The sequence below is a fragment of the Stegastes partitus genome, unplaced genomic scaffold, assembly GCF_000690725.1.
Source record: "Stegastes partitus isolate 25-593 unplaced genomic scaffold, Stegastes_partitus-1.0.2 Scaffold633, whole genome shotgun sequence".
Taxonomy (NCBI): domain Eukaryota; kingdom Metazoa; phylum Chordata; class Actinopteri; family Pomacentridae; genus Stegastes; species Stegastes partitus.
Window position 1 is genome coordinate 307008 of NW_007578364.1, and position 19418 is coordinate 326425.

General features: G+C 40.1%; 2 protein-coding genes across 2 annotated transcripts; both read right to left on the reverse strand.

Annotated features, from left to right (window-relative positions):
• Positions 1–680: 680 nt before the first annotated feature.
• ap4e1 (adaptor related protein complex 4 subunit epsilon 1) lies at positions 681–14771 on the reverse strand. The gene is made up of 21 exons (XM_008289729.1): positions 14457–14771; positions 12962–13033; positions 12725–12848; positions 11516–11589; positions 11314–11435; positions 11017–11176; positions 10743–10909; positions 10579–10652; positions 10356–10478; positions 10158–10267; positions 9928–10067; positions 8881–8993; positions 8667–8785; positions 7460–7762; positions 6831–6942; positions 6616–6754; positions 6270–6525; positions 4490–5047; positions 4217–4407; positions 3979–4139; positions 681–3087 (listed from the first exon to the last, which is right to left on the reverse strand). The coding sequence occupies exons 1-21, from the start codon at positions 14595–14597 to the stop codon at positions 2927–2929; spliced, it is 3420 nt and encodes a 1139-aa protein (XP_008287951.1). The 5' UTR covers positions 14598–14771; the 3' UTR covers positions 681–2926.
• Positions 14772–15665: 894 nt separating this feature from the next.
• gnb5a (guanine nucleotide binding protein (G protein), beta 5a) lies at positions 15666–19362 on the reverse strand. Its single transcript, XM_008289730.1, has 11 exons — positions 19227–19362; positions 18536–18672; positions 18391–18432; positions 17901–17977; positions 17671–17803; positions 17231–17374; positions 17047–17138; positions 16634–16682; positions 16410–16506; positions 16125–16291; positions 15666–16019 (listed from the first exon to the last, which is right to left on the reverse strand). The coding sequence occupies exons 1-11, from the start codon at positions 19360–19362 to the stop codon at positions 16008–16010; spliced, it is 1086 nt and encodes a 361-aa protein (XP_008287952.1). The 3' UTR covers positions 15666–16007.
• Positions 19363–19418: the final 56 nt, after the last annotated feature.

Genomic DNA, 19418 nt, shown 5'->3' on the forward strand with positions numbered 1-19418 from the left:
CTTTGGAAATATTTACAATTTACAAAAAGCAGGTTTATACAAGAGTCCTAAAGTGCTGATGCATTGATCAAAATCAGCTTCAAGTTCGCAGCTGATGTGGAACGAGAACAACAGCTACAGGACATGATGGTCTCTGCCAGTAAAGACACCGTTAAAGCATTATGTACTACAGAATGTGCCGGCTCAGTGAGACGACTGTTACGGCAGCAGAAATGACTCATAACAGCACAATAATAATGTGTCACATGAATCATTTGCTGTGTGTACAGTCTGTTTGTGCTGTACCTTGGTAGTTATTATATATTTTTTATTAAATTAGCAGTTTGGTACAGTGAGCAGAGCTAGCAAATAATTTCAGCAAACAGTGGAATGTAATAAATTAATGTGATACCTGCTGAAAAGGTTTGTGTTAAGGATGATGAGAATGTTCATTAGAGAAGGTGATAATTTCTTTATAGGCTCTAAGAAATGTGTGCTTGAAGTAAATAAAGCTCATTCAATAAGTACTCTGGAAACAATTATGTAGAATAATGTAAGAGGAAAGAACACCAGGAGCTGTTTTATAAGTTCTATTGTCATATTATTGCTCCTTGTTTCACATTTACCACATGTGGTTATTAGTATTTAAAGACCTATATAATGGCCTCTGCTGAATGAATAATTAGTGAGTCAGAAGGAGGCTAATTTACATGGGTTGAATTTATTCATAATTTAGCAGAATGTAGTGACAGGCACTCAAAGAAACAAAGACTTTTTTCTGTACCACAGGCACAAATCAAACACGCCATCTTGGCATTAGAACATAAGGCGTCGGGTTAAGGTTGAGTTTTTGAGACATTACGCTGTGCTTCAAATCAGGAGACAGCCAGCGAGCTTTCCCTTCAAGCTGAATTTAAAGAAAATAAAAAAGAAAGAAACAGGCTGAAACATGTCACACACACACTGAAAATCAATCTGGCACAGAGCAATCAAACAGCACATGAACCACGATGATTCTTTTTTTTTCTTCCAGTGAAATGAATATAAAACGTTTTCTGTAAGAATATAAACTCAATAAATATGATTTTAATACTGCATCGATATAAAAATATAATAGTCAAAGACCACTAAAATCCACCTCCGACCAAACTGACTAACCAGAGACATAAGTGCATAGAATAATCCCACCATCCAGAAGGCAACATCTGCTAAACATCATCATACTGATACATGAACAATACAGAGTGAGATCATCACTGCTATATTTAAGACAAAATACTCACATTATAGATGTAAGAAATAAACAAGGGGGGCGTTAATGTCAGCATAATGCAAGCTTTTAGACACAGTAGAATGTAAACCTCTCTTTGCTGTGATGACTAACAGGTCGCTCTTGGAAAGCAGCCTTCTGTAAATATTAACTGACTTTGAAGACTGTATTTACTTTGAGCATTTTATCCCTAAGACAACCAAGTAAATACCAGAAGTAATTAACATCATTTAGTTTCCCCGTCATTAACTTCCACCTTGAGCTGCTGCCAATATATTCCTGTGTTTTTCTCCCAAAGAGCAAAACATCAAAGAAATACAATCAGTCAGTGTAAGAATGTGTGATTTCATTGACTCAAGCAGCTAAATCTATGTTGTAATGTTTTAGTCTGACGCAGGGCTGAGCAATTTTGATCAAACTTATTTGAAAAACATTAACAAGAATATTTTCTACCACACCTTATAATACGGAAAATGTATGTTTAAAAAAAAATCATCAAGTCAGTGTCATTGTTATGCATCAGATGCAGTCAGTCGCCTCAAAGGTTTCTAAACAAAAAAAAACTGTTTCTTCAGTGTTGCTTGTACATCATCACGATTCTGCTGAAAGTTAAAAAAGAATAATATTGATTTACTGTTCAGCCCTTGTCCCAGCATTGAAATCCAAATGAGCTTCGCTGTCATGATTGTTCTAGTCAAGAAAAAATGTAGCTGATTATAAATTACAAATTAAAAGCAGAACATTTTATAATTTCTTAGTTTGCAGATCTGGACCACAGGATGAAGAAACTGTTGAAATGTATTATTTCACCCTCTGAGATTACTTTAAAGGGAACTTACTATGCTCTTCCTTATTTTCAGTCATATATTCAATATTATAGTGTTGGATGCTGACATTAAAGGTTTGAAATAATGAGGTAAAACAGATGTAATCTCTATGAACCAAAAACTCTGCTTTATAACTGCTCTGAACACCAGGTTCCCAACAGATTTTTCTTGTTATGAGCTGACCTCGTCTTGGATATTTTTTAACACCCTCATCTGCTACATGCCCACAAAGGTAGGCTTCTGGAAGTTGGCCAATCAGAAGAAAGCAGGCGTTAAAAGAGCTCGGCCTCAAGGGTGAACTGACAAGTTGCATCAAGGGGCAGTATAAGATAAATATGGATTTTTTTAAAACTATGGATTATGCAAAACTACTCTAGCAGAGTCCCAGAATAACAATATAGAGCTGGAATATAGAGCATAGCAGGTCATCTTTAAAGGGGAATCAAACAAAGTGTACCACAATCATTTAACCCAGAAACAATGCTTCAGCCATTCAGTCACTATGGAGACCTGTCATCACTTTAAGACAATAGTGTTATTCTGGATCACCCACAGAAGGTCAACCACGCTGTCTTTTGGCCCTGAGCTTATTACTTGCCAGTACTTTCGATGACTTTCAATAAAACTGTTCTACCGATTTGACTTTTAAACAACAACAGAACTCATACATGTAAAACCTACAAAATAACTTATAGTGGAAGAGACAACGAAATATCAAACACTGTAAAGTGGAGACATGAGTTCACGACATCAGTTGTCTCCTGTTCCGTCCTGCACTACAGCTCTGTGTACCTTCCTCCTCGGCAGTCGAGGGTTCGGTGGTTTAGTTGCTCAGTGTTGCAGCTGGGGCTCAGTGTCCCTGTAAAGCTCTCTGACAGTGGTAGATCAGGCAGTCGGGCAGGTCGGGGATCGGAGAGCGCAGCCACACCGCCAGCGTGCCGGCATGGACGCGACAGTGCATCAGACATGGCTGATCCTGGAGGACGCGGCAAGCTACAATACCTTCCATACCTGAGGGACAAAAGATGAAGGTGACTCACTGTATGCGAGAAAAACATGGGAAGGGCAGAGGTGGCATTTAACAAATATTGATCGTACAGTGGAACATGGCACCTTCCTCTGAATTTTAAAATCTACAGATCTGTTGCATTACCTCTGACAATGTTTGTTAGTGCTGCTCCTTTAAAATATACAAATTATTGTTAATAAAACTCCTTTATAGGGCGTTTAAAGAACAAGAACACATCTCGGTGACTCCTAACGCCATTATTTAGTAAAGTCTTAATACTTTTTGTATCTTTTAAGGTACTGCTTATATATCTATACTTATTTATTAATGTATTTATTACAAAAACTACAGGCTTTGTTTTAGTTTACAGACTTTAAATGTTTTCAAGCTGCAATAATTAACTGTATTTTTATTTAATTTCTATCAAATTATCCAGATAGCAAGCTGCTACATACGAAGAGACGAATAGCTGCACTGCTAATTTTCTGCATTAATAAATTACAACATATCCCCAAAGTTTCAAGCAACATAAGTGAAAAATGTATGAAGTAAGTCATCTCACAAGACAGTCTTCACACAGTCCACCTGTTTTTTTTTCAGTAGCTTTCAGCTCCACCTCATGGTCTGTGTTAAAGCAACTCTGTAAAGCTGTTACTTCTAAGGTCAACAGTAAACTCTCATACTTCACCCCTGAACAAAGTAGCTACCGCAAATACATAAACCTGAGGATTCTAACACATAACATCTAAATTCAAGTGCTTTTTATCATATAAATTAAGCATCAACTCAAAACCTCTATTTTACAAATCAAAAGCTCAACTTTGGTGCTTCAGTCAACAAGGTTGAGGTCATTGACAAAACTGAGTTTGAGCAGGAAACAAATGTCTGTTCACCTATAATTTCCACGACGTGAAGCTGCAGTTTCCTCTTCAGCACATTCAGAGTGGCTGTCAGCGGCTCTTGGCTGTCGCTTATCAGGGTCAGATTCTGCTTCGTGTCATGAGAGAAGGCCAACCACATCGTCCCGTATTCCTCTGTGGACACCGTCAAGGGTCTGCAGCAAACATATGAACTCAATGAACTGAAGATCGCAATGATGCCACATTTGAAACAAAAGCATTAATATCTCACCTGATGAAGCTGGTTAAAGGGAGTTTGTATGAGAATTGCGCTGACTGAGACGTCCCATTGGCTAACTGGTACGACACCATCCCGACCACTTCTATGTGAACTGCAGGTCTCTTCACTGTCAGAGAATACTGACACACTGTTACACTGTGGCTGCTCACCTCCTCCACTGGACTGTCACACACGCAGGACACCTGGAAAAAGACGACACCCTTATTATGAAAGACTGATGGATCTTATTTGACTTCACTGGCCATTTTCTATTAAATAAATTACCTCAAGTTCTTCAGAGTCGACCTGCACTAGTATCTGCTGAGCGGCAGAGTCAGAGGAGTTGGTAATAAAAACAACAAGCAGTAAGGAATCTTCTTTCTGCACATGACAAGCAGAGAGCTCCAGGCTTTGGTTGGTGCAGAGGTGAGAAATTTCTGAGTGAGAAAGTCCAGAAAGCTCTGCAGGAAGATGAGAAGTGAGACACAAGTCCTTAGGTCTGTCTGGGGCTTCGTGTGGAGCAGGATCAGTAGCTACCACACTATTATCCCTGATGACAGCAGGTTCACTTTCCTTAATGTCACTGTCGGGTAACTCTGCCTCTGTATCACAGGTGCCATTAGTAGTAGTGAGGCCGGGAGAGGGCTGAGATGTCAGTTCAGGTGAAGAAAGAGCCAGTTCTGAGGTGATGTTGGAGTCCAGTAGATTGTTACACAGTAAGTTATCCACAGCGCTGTGAGGAGAGACCACAGAGTTGGATATTTGCTCGCTGGGGCTGGAGGCTGTGCTGTGACCTTTGGCTTTTCTTCTGAATCGCTGGGCTGTCGGTTCAGATTTTCCCATCTGTGAGAAGAGGGGAAAAATAGTACGTTGTAGCATGCACATTTTTACAGCAGTGCATTAGGGTTATTGCATATATTTAAAAAATAATAATAATGGAGTTGGGAAAAGTGGTGACTTTCCAAGGAAAAAAAAATCAAAGATTAAAGGCACTAATTTACAAGAATCACTCATAAAAATAGTGTTTCTTTCTATCACGCTGTCATCTATTCATCCAGTTGTAATTTCGGATGCACAGAAGCTGTAAAATAATCCGGATCAGTATGCTGTGTTCTTCTGAACTGCCCAGTTCAAGGTCTCCCCAAAATCTGGAAGCTTATGGGAATACGGTGATTCAGCCCTAAAATCCCACATATTGTCTGTTTACTAAAACCAGTTGCAAAAAATAATTTGATTAGGTCATCAAAAGCAGGCATAATACACAGCGCGTACTGGTATTTGTGGTATGACGACGTTGATCTCTAACACTGCTAAAAAAAAAAAAACTGATGTGATTTCTTGATTAAAAAATGTATTAATTTTTCTTGTAAATGTATGATTTTATAATCTTACAGAATATCCAATTCTGATATCTGAATTCAGTTTTTTTTTTTTAAATGTCAGAGAACATACAAATTTTTAATGTGGTTAATTAATTTAATAGATTTTTTTTATTACCCACAATGCCTATATAATATCCCTCTAAATATTTGTGGTAATGTATGGCATTTTATATTTTTAGTTGTTTAAAAAGAGGATTTTTTACAATAAACACTGCAAAGGTGAGCAATATCACATTCAATGGCTATGACTCATTGCACCAATGTACTACTAGCTATTTAGATTGACAGTCAATTCGAAGACATCAGCTGAGGCTTTACCAAGTTATGAAACAATGTGAGATTTTTTTTAAAGATCACGTAATTCACCAAGAAAATAACTGGCAGATTGATGATCAGAAAATAAACAAAGTAAACATTTTTTGCAGCATTAACACTGTTCTGTTCATTACAAACATTTTCAAATCTGTTAATTTCTCCCTTTAAATGTGTCAAACTTAACTATCAAAATACAAACAGATTAACATATTAAAGACTAATTCAGCAGGTTCATGTAAGTCACATGCCTGCAGTTAATGACTTTTGGTTGCTAAATAAAAGGTGCTTAAATGTTTATTTAATCTCATGATGAAACTCCAATAAAAACAAATGTATCAAAACTGACAAGTAAAAACCAACAAGCTCACCAGACACACAGAGCTTTGGGAGCCCAGGCCAACAAAAAGCGAAGAGGCCAGCTGCTGCTTCTCTTGATCGGACTCTGGTGTCGGTGTCGGAGTTGGAGTCTGGCTGTGGGAGCTGTCGGCTTCGCCCTGCTGGCTGGGAGACCGGAGGGGACTGGGAACCTCAACCTGGGCAGGTTCTTCTACAGGCTCTTTCTGGGACAGATAACCTTCCCTGCCCCACACTCTCTTCACACCATCCAGCTTCAGAGTTGCAGAACTGAAACAGTAACAGCAAATCACCCGTGAGGGTTTCAAACCATAAACAAGAACCTAATTTTGCCAGCAGATGTATGTCGAGCCCACATACCCTCCTTTGTGTGAGAGGTCAGTGCTATCGCCTGACAGACCAGAGCTCATGGACAACAATGTGGGAGACTGTCTGTCAGTGATGCTGCAGGAGGACATGCTGATAGGCAGGGACAGGCCGTAGGGCTCCAGGCTCAGTGCTGAGGCAGACAGCAAAGTCAGAACATATCCAAACAAGGCAGTGAACATGTTGCCAAGTTGTCTCATGAGTTTTACCTTTTGTTCCAGCTAGTTCCTCTTGTCGTTGATGGGGAGGCTTGTATGGAGCAGCACCAGCAGCCAACGCCTCCGACACAAATCCATCCAAAAATGACAGAGAAGAATCCACCTGGAGCCCAACAAAATGACAACCGCATGTTAAACTTCTGCTTTAATGAGGCCTGAAAAGTAGAACAGGATTCACAAAGTAGAGATGTCATGCTTGAGTGCTTGCTTATTTTTACACTTTGTTTAGCCACAAAAGACAAGCAATCAGAAGAATCACTGTATTTCGTACAACATTCATGTTCTATAATTGACTCACACATTCAATAACGGGTTGTGATAAACCAGAACCCATAAAACTGCTCCAGACATGCTGCAACAGCTGCTCAGATTATGGCTGAATCGGTTATTCCTGTTGTTTTGGTAAATCCCGTCATCAATCTAACCAGTTTTGCACCATAAAAGGCAAGTTCATGCAGGTTCTTATAACCGTCAGTTAACGGCAGCAAACAAGTTAATGTTTTAATGTTACCAATTGATCCAGTTTTTATGAAGAGAAACTATCAACAGCATTGCAATCACAGCACACTGTACATTAAAAACATCTTTATTGCTGTCCAGTAGTCGTAAAAACATGCTACCTCCACGGGCTCCAGGCCGGCACCCCGAGGTAACACCCTGGCTCGTAGTTCAGAGTCTTGGCTGAGGTACTGCAGCTCCTGAGCTCTTTGTCTCAGCACCGTGTCCAGGGAGCTGCTGTACGTTTCAGACACCTGCTGAGCCACAGAAACACCCGAACCACCTTCACAGAGCTTCGTCATTGCCGTGAGGACCCAGCTCTTTGTTTCACTGCTGCAGTTCTTCATGTCCAGCAGCCTGGCCAGCAGCCTCAGGACCACGGCTGCTTCAAGATCCTCCCTCAAATGAGAGTACTCCCCGAGGACCTGAGCGCAGCAGAGAGAAACCAAAACTTTAGTGCATAACAAAGTTCTGTCTTGCTTCTTACAACAACAAATAATTTTAAGATGTTTTCTTCTGCCATAGATTTAGGAACTGTTATATTACTACTGTATCTCATCTTGCCTCAAACTACTGCAACCTCCTTTGGGGACACTTAAGTCAGCAGTACCGGATTCCTAAAAACAAATCAGTGTCTACTGTCTTACTACCAATTGCACATGTCAACTGGCTGTGACCAGTTAAACTAAAAAGTGTCTTTTTCTGTTCTGAAATTTAGGCCTGAAGTGGTAAAAATACTCAGACAATTCAAGATAATAAAAGGAAATGATCTGAAGACAAATACACATCATTTTGTGCAGCAGAAATATGCTTCTTGTTTGGTTCCTGTCTTGTTTATCAGCCTTTGACCTCTCCTCGACTCGTACCCAGCAGTCAAACGTACACTAATTCATCTTCAAAATTGCTATTATATGATTTTTACAGTGTCAAGCTAAGACATATTAAATTGGCTGTTTTTATTGGTCATATTTACTGCAGCTACACCCCAGACCTCTTGAGTCCCTGTGAGCAAATTGGATCAACTCAGCCAGATTCAGCTTTTATATTCTGGATCTGTAAACAATGAAAACACTTTTAAATCACTGTTGTTTCTTGAAGGGCTTGCTTTTATTTTTCTCTAGTTATTCTTATTACGATTCAAAGTATTTTGTATTTTCATATCCTCCTCTATTTTAAGCCTGCAATTTATTCAAAGAAACAGGTAGGAAATGCTTTAAAACAGGCACTGCATTCCTTATAAACACTGTGTTCTTCGGCTCTCATTTATATCAATATTACATAAGAATGACACCAACCATTCATTATGCTCAGCGTACTAACAGCACTCACCCAGCTGATGACTTGGAGGAAGCGCTGTGGCAGTTTGCCAGGCGTTCCTTGCAGCAGAGAAATGTATGAATTCACAGCAAACAGCCTCAACTTTCTGTCCTCCTCCACACTGTCAAATCCTGGGCAGTAAAGAGAAATTAACCATTATAAAATTGAAATCTATTATCTAAATGGAACATCATAAAAGGTTAAGTAAACAGTGAGGTTATCTCACCCTCAGACAGCAGTTTGAGGAAACTGTTCGGGATGTCAGGCTGCATCATGTCTCCGCCGACTGAAAACACCGTGTTCATCGTCTCAATGAACCATTCATTGTCTGGTGCATATGTATCATGGCTTATAGGAAAAAAAGAACAATACTACAACAGCAAAAAAAGACCCAAATGAGGTATGACAAGCACAGCAAAATGTTATGATAAGATTGAATTTGTGTTTTTTTTAGCCCACAACTCATTTAAATGTTGTGCTTTATACTTCCTGCGGGGGTTTTCGGTTCCTTCCCACTGTTGCAGACTGCTTGCGGACTGCTGAAGCTTATAGGGAATCCAAATGTTTTGGATTGTTGGGTGTTTCTGTTTCTGTCTCTGCCTTTGTTAAGCGCTATGAGATGACTTGTTGTTGTAAATATGCGCTATACAAATAAAATTGAATTGAATTGAATTGAATTGAACTTCAACTAGTTAATTTTAGTACTGAGATACAGAGAATCAGCAGCAGCGTACTGGGCTTCCATGAGAGCCATAAATGAGATAACATTCACAAATGTTCCACTTATAAAAAAATAGCACAGAAAATTTGTTGGGATTTATAGATTTCTGAATTCTACCTGTACCAAAATCAGGAATTTGAGAAAAATCATTCTTTATATATAAGCAGATCAGCAAAATGTATCCTGATGTTTTTAAGGAGTGGACAATTATGCATTTAGGTATTTGTGTGGTAGCTGATTCAAAGAAGTACAGAAAGTTCCAACAAATGTACTCATTCACAATCAAGATGAAATTATACACAATAGGTCATCAATAGATACATTGTGATAGGATCTGGATGAAAAACAAGTAGAATTTGTTTTTTAAAATCTATGAATCAATTCCAGCCGACAGTCCAGTTACTAAATGACTGTTATTTCAATACAAATACCAGCATATGTGTGTAACTGTGGTTATTTTCTGTGAGCAGTAGTTTTACAGGTGCATTGGGCCCACTAGAGGTAAATGAAAGAAAAACTTAACAAACAGCACTATCACACTTGGAAGGATATTTTTCTGCCAGCTCTGCTACCTTCCCCACCAGGTCAATAGTAGTATGATCATCTCCACTGATGCGCAGAAACTCCAGCATCTTCTCGACAATGACCGTGACATTCTGGGCATTAGTGATCCGAAACAGCAACTCCAGCGTCTACAGGAAAAAAAAAAGAAGACGACTCACAATGCAGCAACCGATGTTTCCACAACGCCTCAACTCAGACAACACCAGAATCCGCCTCACCTCCCGCTTGATAATGAGGTCAGGATGATCAAGACACTCTATGATGGTCATCTGATGCTGCAGGGCCAGTTTAGGGTCCTGCTGGACTACGTAGGTGAGGGCCTTCAGTCCTGCAGGGACACCACATACAAAGAGTTTGTGCTGATTTCCAGTGGAGAGAAATTATAAACGATGAATCATGTTTTCTGTGGCTCCTACCTAGATATTTTAGATTGATCTTCGGTGACAGAACAAAGTTTCCAATGCACTTTGCAGCTTTTTCCAAAAGGTCAGATTTTGGATGAATTGTGTAAATACATTTTACACACTCGTACAAAATTGCTGTAAATACAGACAGATGTATGTAAGTGGCAAAAGAAACTACTTAAATGAATGCAAACAAATACGCCTATTTAAAACACTAAGTATAGATTTGACATACCATAGGTGATGTTATGGTTCATCTCTGCTCTTCGTAAAGACTCATCGAGGACTTCGTGCATAATCTCACTCGTACTGTGAAGACAGAAAAGACACAAAATCTATTTGCAAGACATGATATGTTGGACATACAGTTCATCTGAAGACAAAACAAGTACTATTTACCTCTGGTCATTTTTCCCAAGTAAGGAGAGTATTCTGAGAAGCTGGATTTGAAGCCATGGAGCGGGAACACTGTGATAATTAAAATCCATGGGCAGCTTTCCTCCCACCACCTGCTTCAATATGGTGACAAAACTTGCTGTCAGGTCCTTATAACCTTCTGGATTCTCCTGTAACAAAGTGAAAACAAAAGTCAAAGGAGCAAGATACACCACCATGACAAAAAATTTTACTTGATTTACAATGATGAGATTCCAGAGTCAATAAAACAAGTTACCTGGATCAACTGTAGGTAGATGTGCAGAGAAGCGGTCATCACACCAGGATCCTTATCACACAGAGCTTTGCGAAACTTGTTGTGGATGTGTTGAACTTGATTTGGTGCTATTAGGTAGAATTTATAGAGTGCCAGGACTGCTTTTCGTCGAATGATTTCTCTACAAGTTTGTTATTTAAAAAAAAAAAATCTATCAGTGATAATACTCAAGCAGATTCTTCATGTTTCATTAGACAATATGAAGAAATACACATAAATACACACAGGTAAGTGGTTGATCCCACAAGCATTTCTTACTTTGGGTGATTAAGTTTTTCCTCCACCAGAGGGAGAATCGCAGGTATCATGTCTTTGGGGAACATTTGGCTGACGACTGTTAGAGCCATGCACACTTCAATAAGATTTGTACTCTGAAGATCCTGCAAAAACAAAAGACATCAGCATCATATTGTCTCTTTCAGAAATCAAATGACTAAAGCTGTAAAAGTTTAACACCCACCTTTAACACTGTGTTAACCAGGAGAAGAAGCAGCTCGTGACTTTCATTCAGAAACAAGGAAACAGCGAGGTAACCTGAAAATCATAAACAAACGTATTTTTTGCTCAAAGCAGAGAGATTGTGTCATATGTTTCAGCAATAAAATTATGGTTCCAAATTAAAATAGACTCTAGGAAACTTACTCTAGTTTGAAGCTTTGAAAGTTTAACATTTGTCTTACGTCGTAGTGCTTAAATCCTACAAATAATATGGTATTAAATGAGTGTTCAAATGAGGAAAGCGTCGAAGAAGGCTTAGCTTCTTAAAAAAATGACCAGGATTCTCCAGGAAACAATAACGTACGATGACTGAGAGGGACATATATTTCTATTTATTATGTTTTATTGCCAATTTTCATGTGTTGATCTAAGTACGTTTCCATATCTTTTAAAAATGAATTGAATTTGGTGTCAGATCAGCAGTTCTCAACAACCAGCTGGAGCCCACCTCCAGACAGCACATTCAGTTCTGCAGCCTCACTCTCATCTCATCAACACCCTGCCACAGCAATTTTTCCAAACAATGACAAATTAATTATGAAACAAATTGGTTGTAAAACTGGAAATATGCCAAGATCTGTCACGAAGTGCTGAGCTTTATATTGTTTCTAGTAAAATTTGGGGCTGCAAGGTGGTGCAGTTGGTAGCACTGTTGCCTCGCAGCAAGAAGGTCGCCGGTTCACATCTGGGGGCACCGGGATCTTCCTGCGTGGAGTTTGCATGTTCTCCCCGTGCAGCGTGGGTTCTCTCCGGGTTCTCCGGCTTCCTCCCACAAGGTCCAAAAACATGTTGAGGTTAATTGGTGATTCTAAATTGTCCGTAGGTGTGAATGTGAGTGTGCTTGGTTGTCTGTTTCTAAGTGTAGCCCTGTGATGGACTGGTGACCTGTCCAGGGTGTCCCCTGCCTTCACCCTAAGTCAGCTGGGATAGGCTCCAGCCCCCCATGACCCTAATGAGGATTAAGCGGTGTATAGATAATGGATGGATGGATAGTAAAATTTGCAATTAGAGGCTCAATGAAGCATTTTCTCCCTTCTGAACTGGTCAATGATTCTGACAGGTTTATACCACCTTCCTGATCAGCTGCTACTTATGGACTTTGTATAGATCAAAGTATTAATGCTTTTTAATACCAGTTGGTGAGAAATAAGCCAATTAGAAAACAACATACCCACTCTCTTTTCCAGAACCGTGCCTTGTTGAGCCAGTTTAATGGCATGAATGTAGCTGAACGAAGCCTCATAGCCCAACATTTCACAGTAGATCGTTCTCACCATGAGCTCCTTCATCTGCCTCTGAATCAGATTATAACACAAGGAACACATCAGTCATGGCAGGCATCACTGGATCTGTTTGAATAATGTGGTGTCTTTTGCAAGATCAAATGGAAAAACCAGGAAAACTGTACCATGGTGGTGTTGGGGGAAGACACCTGTTCTTTGATAGACGATAGCTCACGCTGGATAAGTTTCTCTTCTTCCTGCAGAGGGGGAATCAAAGTTAAGGACAACAAGATCAAACACTGAGGAACTGCCCACTAAAGCATGCCCTAACTTGTTCTGTTTGCTGTCATTGATCAGCCCAGCTATCTACAGATCAAGCAGACATTGAGGGCAACAGTGACTATGCTTAGCTCTAGTGTGTTTGCATGGAATAAGTAGATACAAGCTACTGTGCATGTATGCAATCAAGTTCACCAAGCACACTGCCACAGACTAGTCCGCATATCCAGACCATCCTCTAGTATGGATACAGTCCTGTGTAGAATGGTCTGGTTGCACCTCATCATCATCATCTGCTTTGGAGGGCAAAAGCTCAGCCATGTTTGCATTTCTTTAAAGCTATCAAAACTGTCTTGGGCAGAGCTAAGAACAGGATGCTGCGACAATGTTTACACAAACTAGTGATGGGGGAATTGTTTGGGTGGAACATTTGCATGCAGAGAGGCAAAATGGCTAATCCATCAAAAACAACCCCTACCTATTATGTGAGTCAAGTATTTGACCAAACTTGTAATTTTCAGTGTTGTAGGTTGCTGGCCTGGAGGTTGTTGTTGTTTTCCTGCAGTGATGTGGACTTTGGAAATTGAAACACATAGATAGTGGAAGGGAAGCAGAAGGCCGCATGAAATATGCGGTCAATGGCAGGTTTATACCCCCTGCCTACATCCGGTGGGTCAGACTACCAGCAGACTAGTAAAGTAGTATAATTACAACAACTGTTCACAACTGGAGTATAATCACGGCTTCAGAACCAGGAACTGATTCAGCAAAAGAAAGACACAGAAAGTCCCGATCTGAAAGTTGACAGGATTGGTTCCTGAAAAGTGTTAAAAATGAAACCCTTCAAGTCCAAATCTGTATTCCTGAGCCTGTCATCTGTATGCTGCAGCTTTAGGGTGGAAATGCTCAACCATGGCATTCATTCACTCATGATGTGCCTTCCAAAAGGTACAAAATTAATTTTCTTTGTAGGGGGGTCTTTAAAAAAAACTGTTTGTTTACATTTAAGACAATTAGCATCTTTGAACCCTGATGAACAGTAACAAGAATTAGAAGCTTCCAGCTCTGACTGGAAAACACAGTGAGAGCAAAGCTGCTGACTGCAACATCTGAAATGTCTGAGCTTCAACAAGCTCATGAACGCACCAGCAAGGGCAAGTTTATAAACCAGTCCCAGCTCTACCTTCACTGGTTTTACCACAGGATAATGAGATAGCACAAACGTGGAGCTGTCTGTAAACCAGTCTACGTTAGCACAGTAAAGTTCTATGTGTAGTTAGCGGGTTACAAACACATCTTTTTACGAGTTAGCTTAGCAAGCTAACGTCAGAGCATATCACCAACAGTTGACAATGCAGACACTTATTATACGTTTACTAAGGTTTTCAAGGAAAGACTCACATGTTTGGAGGTTAGTTCAGTGATTCCTCTGATAAGGTTTCCTAGTTTGGAGGTGGAGGACAGCTTCGCGGAGCCCGGCTGGGAGTCTAAAGAGAGGAGGCTCGGCAGAGCTGTCAGCGTCTTCTCCACAACATCGCTCATTTTGGCAGCGGACAGCGGGCTTTAGGGCTGTGTCTTTCTTCCTCAACACACTTATAAGATCACCTATCCATCACAACAACAGTGTGTTATACAGAGACAGCAAAGGCTACTTGTTAGACACTTAAAAAGATGACAGGAGGTGAAGCAGCAGCTCGCAGGTCGGCCATTGTTTTGAATCAGCAGGCTGAGCAGAGCCTGCTGATGACGTCACTCCCGCCTCTATTGAAAAAACTTTATTGACAACCTTCGACATTCAGTGTTTGGTGAAGTTAAGCAGCTCAGTATGTTGACAAGAAAATAACTACAAAACATTTTTAAAAAATGAAAGACACAGTAGTGATATTCCAAACTCAGTTTATTATGTTTGTAATACTTTGATTAACAGTCCCTTGTATATCTGTACACTAAACTACAATAGAATAATTACAGTAAATATGAAATTACAGCCATTGACAACTGCATGAAAAGGAGTACATTCTGATATATTTTTTTTCTATGTATTTGTATTTAGGTATCTAGTGGGGGACCACAAGTTCAGGGTGTCTCTCGTGACTGAATGTGCACATTAATAGTAAGTGGTTTCCACAGGCTGGAAACAAACAAAGATGAGAGGTAAACCATATTTTCAGACCACATAGATGGAACATCAACATCATACATTTTAGGTTTACCTGTGAATGTGCTTTCTTTATGTCAGTGTAATATTGGCAGGTGAGTAGCTTTCAAGAGAGGACTTGTTGGGTGCACAGGGTGTTGAATATTAGTTTAATCTTTATCTATAACAAACTGCAAATTTGCTCTTTTGTCTATAATAGTTTATCCCAATGCTCCTTCATATCTAATATCATCTTTAGCTGGCTTCACACTAAATAATATAGTTTCACTTTTTCCAAGCCAATCTAATTTATCCTCATTATTATCACGTATATTCCAACATTTCTCATGCAGAGAGAAGACACCCAAATCCTCAGCCCTTTTCTCAGTCTCATAAAACAGAAGTTTTCTTCATTAAATAGCATTTCTCCATTATAATATGTGTAAAAAAAAAAAATAAATACAACAAATAAATAAACAAGTGATGTCCTTTATGTGGGCACATACAATACATGACTTTATTGTGTCACTTCTATCCTAGACTGATGCAAGTCACTACCAACAATATTTTCTACAATATACTTTTTACACTGTAACCATAATTACTTCTGTGCAAGCGTGCCATTTGGTTTAATCACTCTTTGAAATATGTAAACCTACCCTGGCCAAGAGACGGGAGTATATACACTGCTATTGATATGCTCTATGTACAACCAAAACTGAGTCTCTATTTGTGTGATTGTACTCTAGCAAACAGAAACATCAGCGTGTCTTCACCAGGTCTGTCTACTATTTGATCCTTTTGTGTCTTGATGCTTAAGCCCAGATCTGGGAACAAAGAAAAGAAAGATCAGACATTACATGATGTCACAAGAACGGGCACTGAAGTTTGCAAAGCTGTCAATCCAGACAGTAACAGCGAACATCTCCTACCCGAAGAGTGTGGTCCCAGGAACCTGTGCAGAAGGCCGTTCCATCCGGGGAAACACGCAGCGTGCTGACACGGTTCTCGTGTCCAAACAGAATAGAGACTCGTGTTCCTTTGAGAACGTCCCAAACATTTATGGTGTAGTCGTTGTAGCCACCAAACAGTAGCCGGCCTGGGAAAAAAACACACACAAATGTTTTTTAACACTCAGGAGGAATTACATTTTGATTAACATCAGATTAATTTAATATTCTGATTAATAGTGGGGGAAAAAAAGATAAATATCCTACCACTGAGAGAGAAATCAACGCTGGAGACCCCAAATATGATGCTCTCTTTGGAATAAATAGCCACTTCTCTGTCTGCCCTCAAGTCATACAGACGGCACTGTAAAAAAGGGGAGGGCTTGATTTTTAAAATTCATTTCAATGTGTTTCTGAAAGCACATTGTGAGGCAGGTAGCTGGTACATAGGCATTTAAGATAAAATCAAGAAATAACATCAGAGTACTTACTGTAGCATCATCTGAGCCAGACGCAAAAGCATCTCCACTGGGATAGTATCTATTAAAAAAACAGACAGCAACAATAACAAATCACTCTCTTAAAGCTATTATGTGGAAGATTATATTTCTGACTTTTAGTGACTCCCAGTGGTAAAATCAAAAAAGACACTGTGGTTTACAATGAATAGGCTACAAGCAACGTATAGATTACACAGATTTTCTTTGGGAATGTTTCATTTTGGCTGTCAAAAACATAAGCCATAAGAATATTGTAAAAGATGTTATCATCACATAAAAATCTATCATGTAGAGGCTTTAAAATATCAGAAATTTCCTCACTAAAGGATAAACTGAAATATGTGGGTATCTACACTTAAATCAGAAGTAAAAACAGATGGAGCCATCTCCAAGCAGTCACTTACCGCACGCTATTTATGTCTGATTCATGAGTTTCAAAGGATTGAATGCACTGTCCTGAACGCATGTCCCACACATTAGCCTTCTTATCACAGCCCTGTTGGAACAATAAGGCAGAACATGACAAAAATGTTTTAAAACATGTTTAAACTGTTCCAGTAAGAGAAGAGAGTAGAAAAGTGTCCTCACCCCAGAGACGAATGTGTTTCCAGTCTCAGATGGGGCCAGGTCCAGACAGAGCACGTCTGCTGCGTGTCCATGGAAACTCTGCAACAGCTGCCCGCTCTCAACGTCCCACAGAGCGCATGTTCCGTCCCCGCTGGACGTCAAGATCTTTAACACAGAGAAACCATAAGAAGGGAGAACAAGAACTGCTCTTGAGTTGAACAAAATCAGACAGAAAAGTAAAAGTCAATATGGGCTGACAAAGGGCTATAAATGGACCGTCTTCACTGTGTGAAACATCACGTGACCACGACGTCAAATCAGGAGCAAGAGTGAATTATTAACAAAGTCAGGGAGCCCTTCTCGGCTGAATATGGAAGGCAGTGATTTCTGAATAATAATGGCAGCAAAGCAGAGAAGCAGCTGTGTTTGTAAAGTGTTAAAAATACGGTGGGTAATCTCACCTGCATATCCGAGTTGGTGAAGCTACAGGCAGACAGGTAGTTTGTGTGCATCGCCACTGACTTCTTCTTCGCAGCCAAGTTCTCGTTCTTGTCCAGGGACAGGGGATACACGGAGCATTTGTTATCCAGGCCCCTGTACATACAAAAAAATAAAACCAATTTATGAAAAAACAGAAAACCTTAAAGATGACACAACAGATTTTGACCATCATGGGCGGCAACACACTCACCCACAAGCTACAGCGCAGCCAGAGGGGGCGTAGGCGCAGGCCATCACCCAGGTGCAAGGCATTGTCACAGCATGTTCCTAATAACCATCAAAAGACAAAGCTGCATGAGCCGCGCCGGGACAGTGAGAATTCATTAGGCATAAATAGAGTAGAACAATGAGCTCTGGGATGATAAATATTAGAGGTGATGCAGTTTGTTTGAAATCAAAAAACTTTGAAGGACATTTTTAGACTATGTTGTGGTCAGTTTTGAACTCTAGTAGTGGTTTGTTGTGGCCCTTTACCTCTGTTCTCATTTACAGACGGAAACTCTTTGGCCTATATAGCACACCATCTTTTTGATGTGCAAATCAACTTTCTATTATGTCTCATAGATTAGATTTTCTACGTGATACTGGAGAATGCTGGAGCCCTCAATTCAACCACAGCGGAAATACTTGCAGGAGGATATGAAAGGAACACGTTAAATATCTGAACATTTTAGAGTTACCTTGTTGGTGGTAAAAGCGTCCCACACAATCACTTTTCCATCCTGCAACGAGACATGAAAGGCATTAATCCAACAGTAAACCAGCTTTACTGCAAACTATAAAATCAGGGCTTTCAAATCTCAGCAGCAGTGCAAAGCTTGTGACCTGTGAGGAGCTGACGATTCTCCTCTTGTCCTTGCACCAGTCCATACACAGAACTTTGTTTCCATGTCCCTTCAGAGTTCTCCGGGTCTTCATGACGAACTGACCCAGTCCCTCCACCTTCTCTGCCACCTGATGTACTGCACACACACACACACAGAAAATACACATTACATTAAAGCTTCTACTGTAATTTATAATATTCCTTGCAGCAGCAGCAGGGATTAAAGTACAGTAGGCCCACGCTGAACAGAGGAAAAGGCCGATATTGAATTAATCTTAATCTGTCATGTTCCCAAATAGCTCCAATCTCATCAAACATGCATGATCAATAGACTGTCCAGTTTTTCCACATTCAGATTTTACATCCCTGCTTTTTTTTTTTTTTTTTTCAACAGATATATATAGATTTCTCAAACATGATTGGACAAAACCAGCACACAGGAGAAATTACGATGGAAGCAGTGGGCTGTAAAATGGGGAAGCAAACAAACAGCCTCCTCCAGCCAAATCGGTCACATCAGGCCAAATCAGATCAGCAATCTTGTTCCCACGGAGTCAGATTCCGTGAAACACCAGCAACATTTCACCTCCGTCAGAGCAACATGAGGCTACAACGAGACATTTTCCTCTATTTGTCCTGTCACAGTGTAAACGCAGGAGTGAACCGAGGCCTCTCCATTTTCAGACTCACGCTCGACATCGTGCAGCTTCGCTCTTTCCTCCTCCAGCTTCGACTTCAGCGTCTCCGACTCCGTTTTGAGATGAGCCAGAGTCTCGTTCAGCTGTACCTCCTGTGTCGCCATTTCAGGGATTAGAGGGGATCTCATATATTTCCTTTGTGCAGGAAGCGATCGGCAGCGAAAAGGCTTAAAGCGGAGCTAAC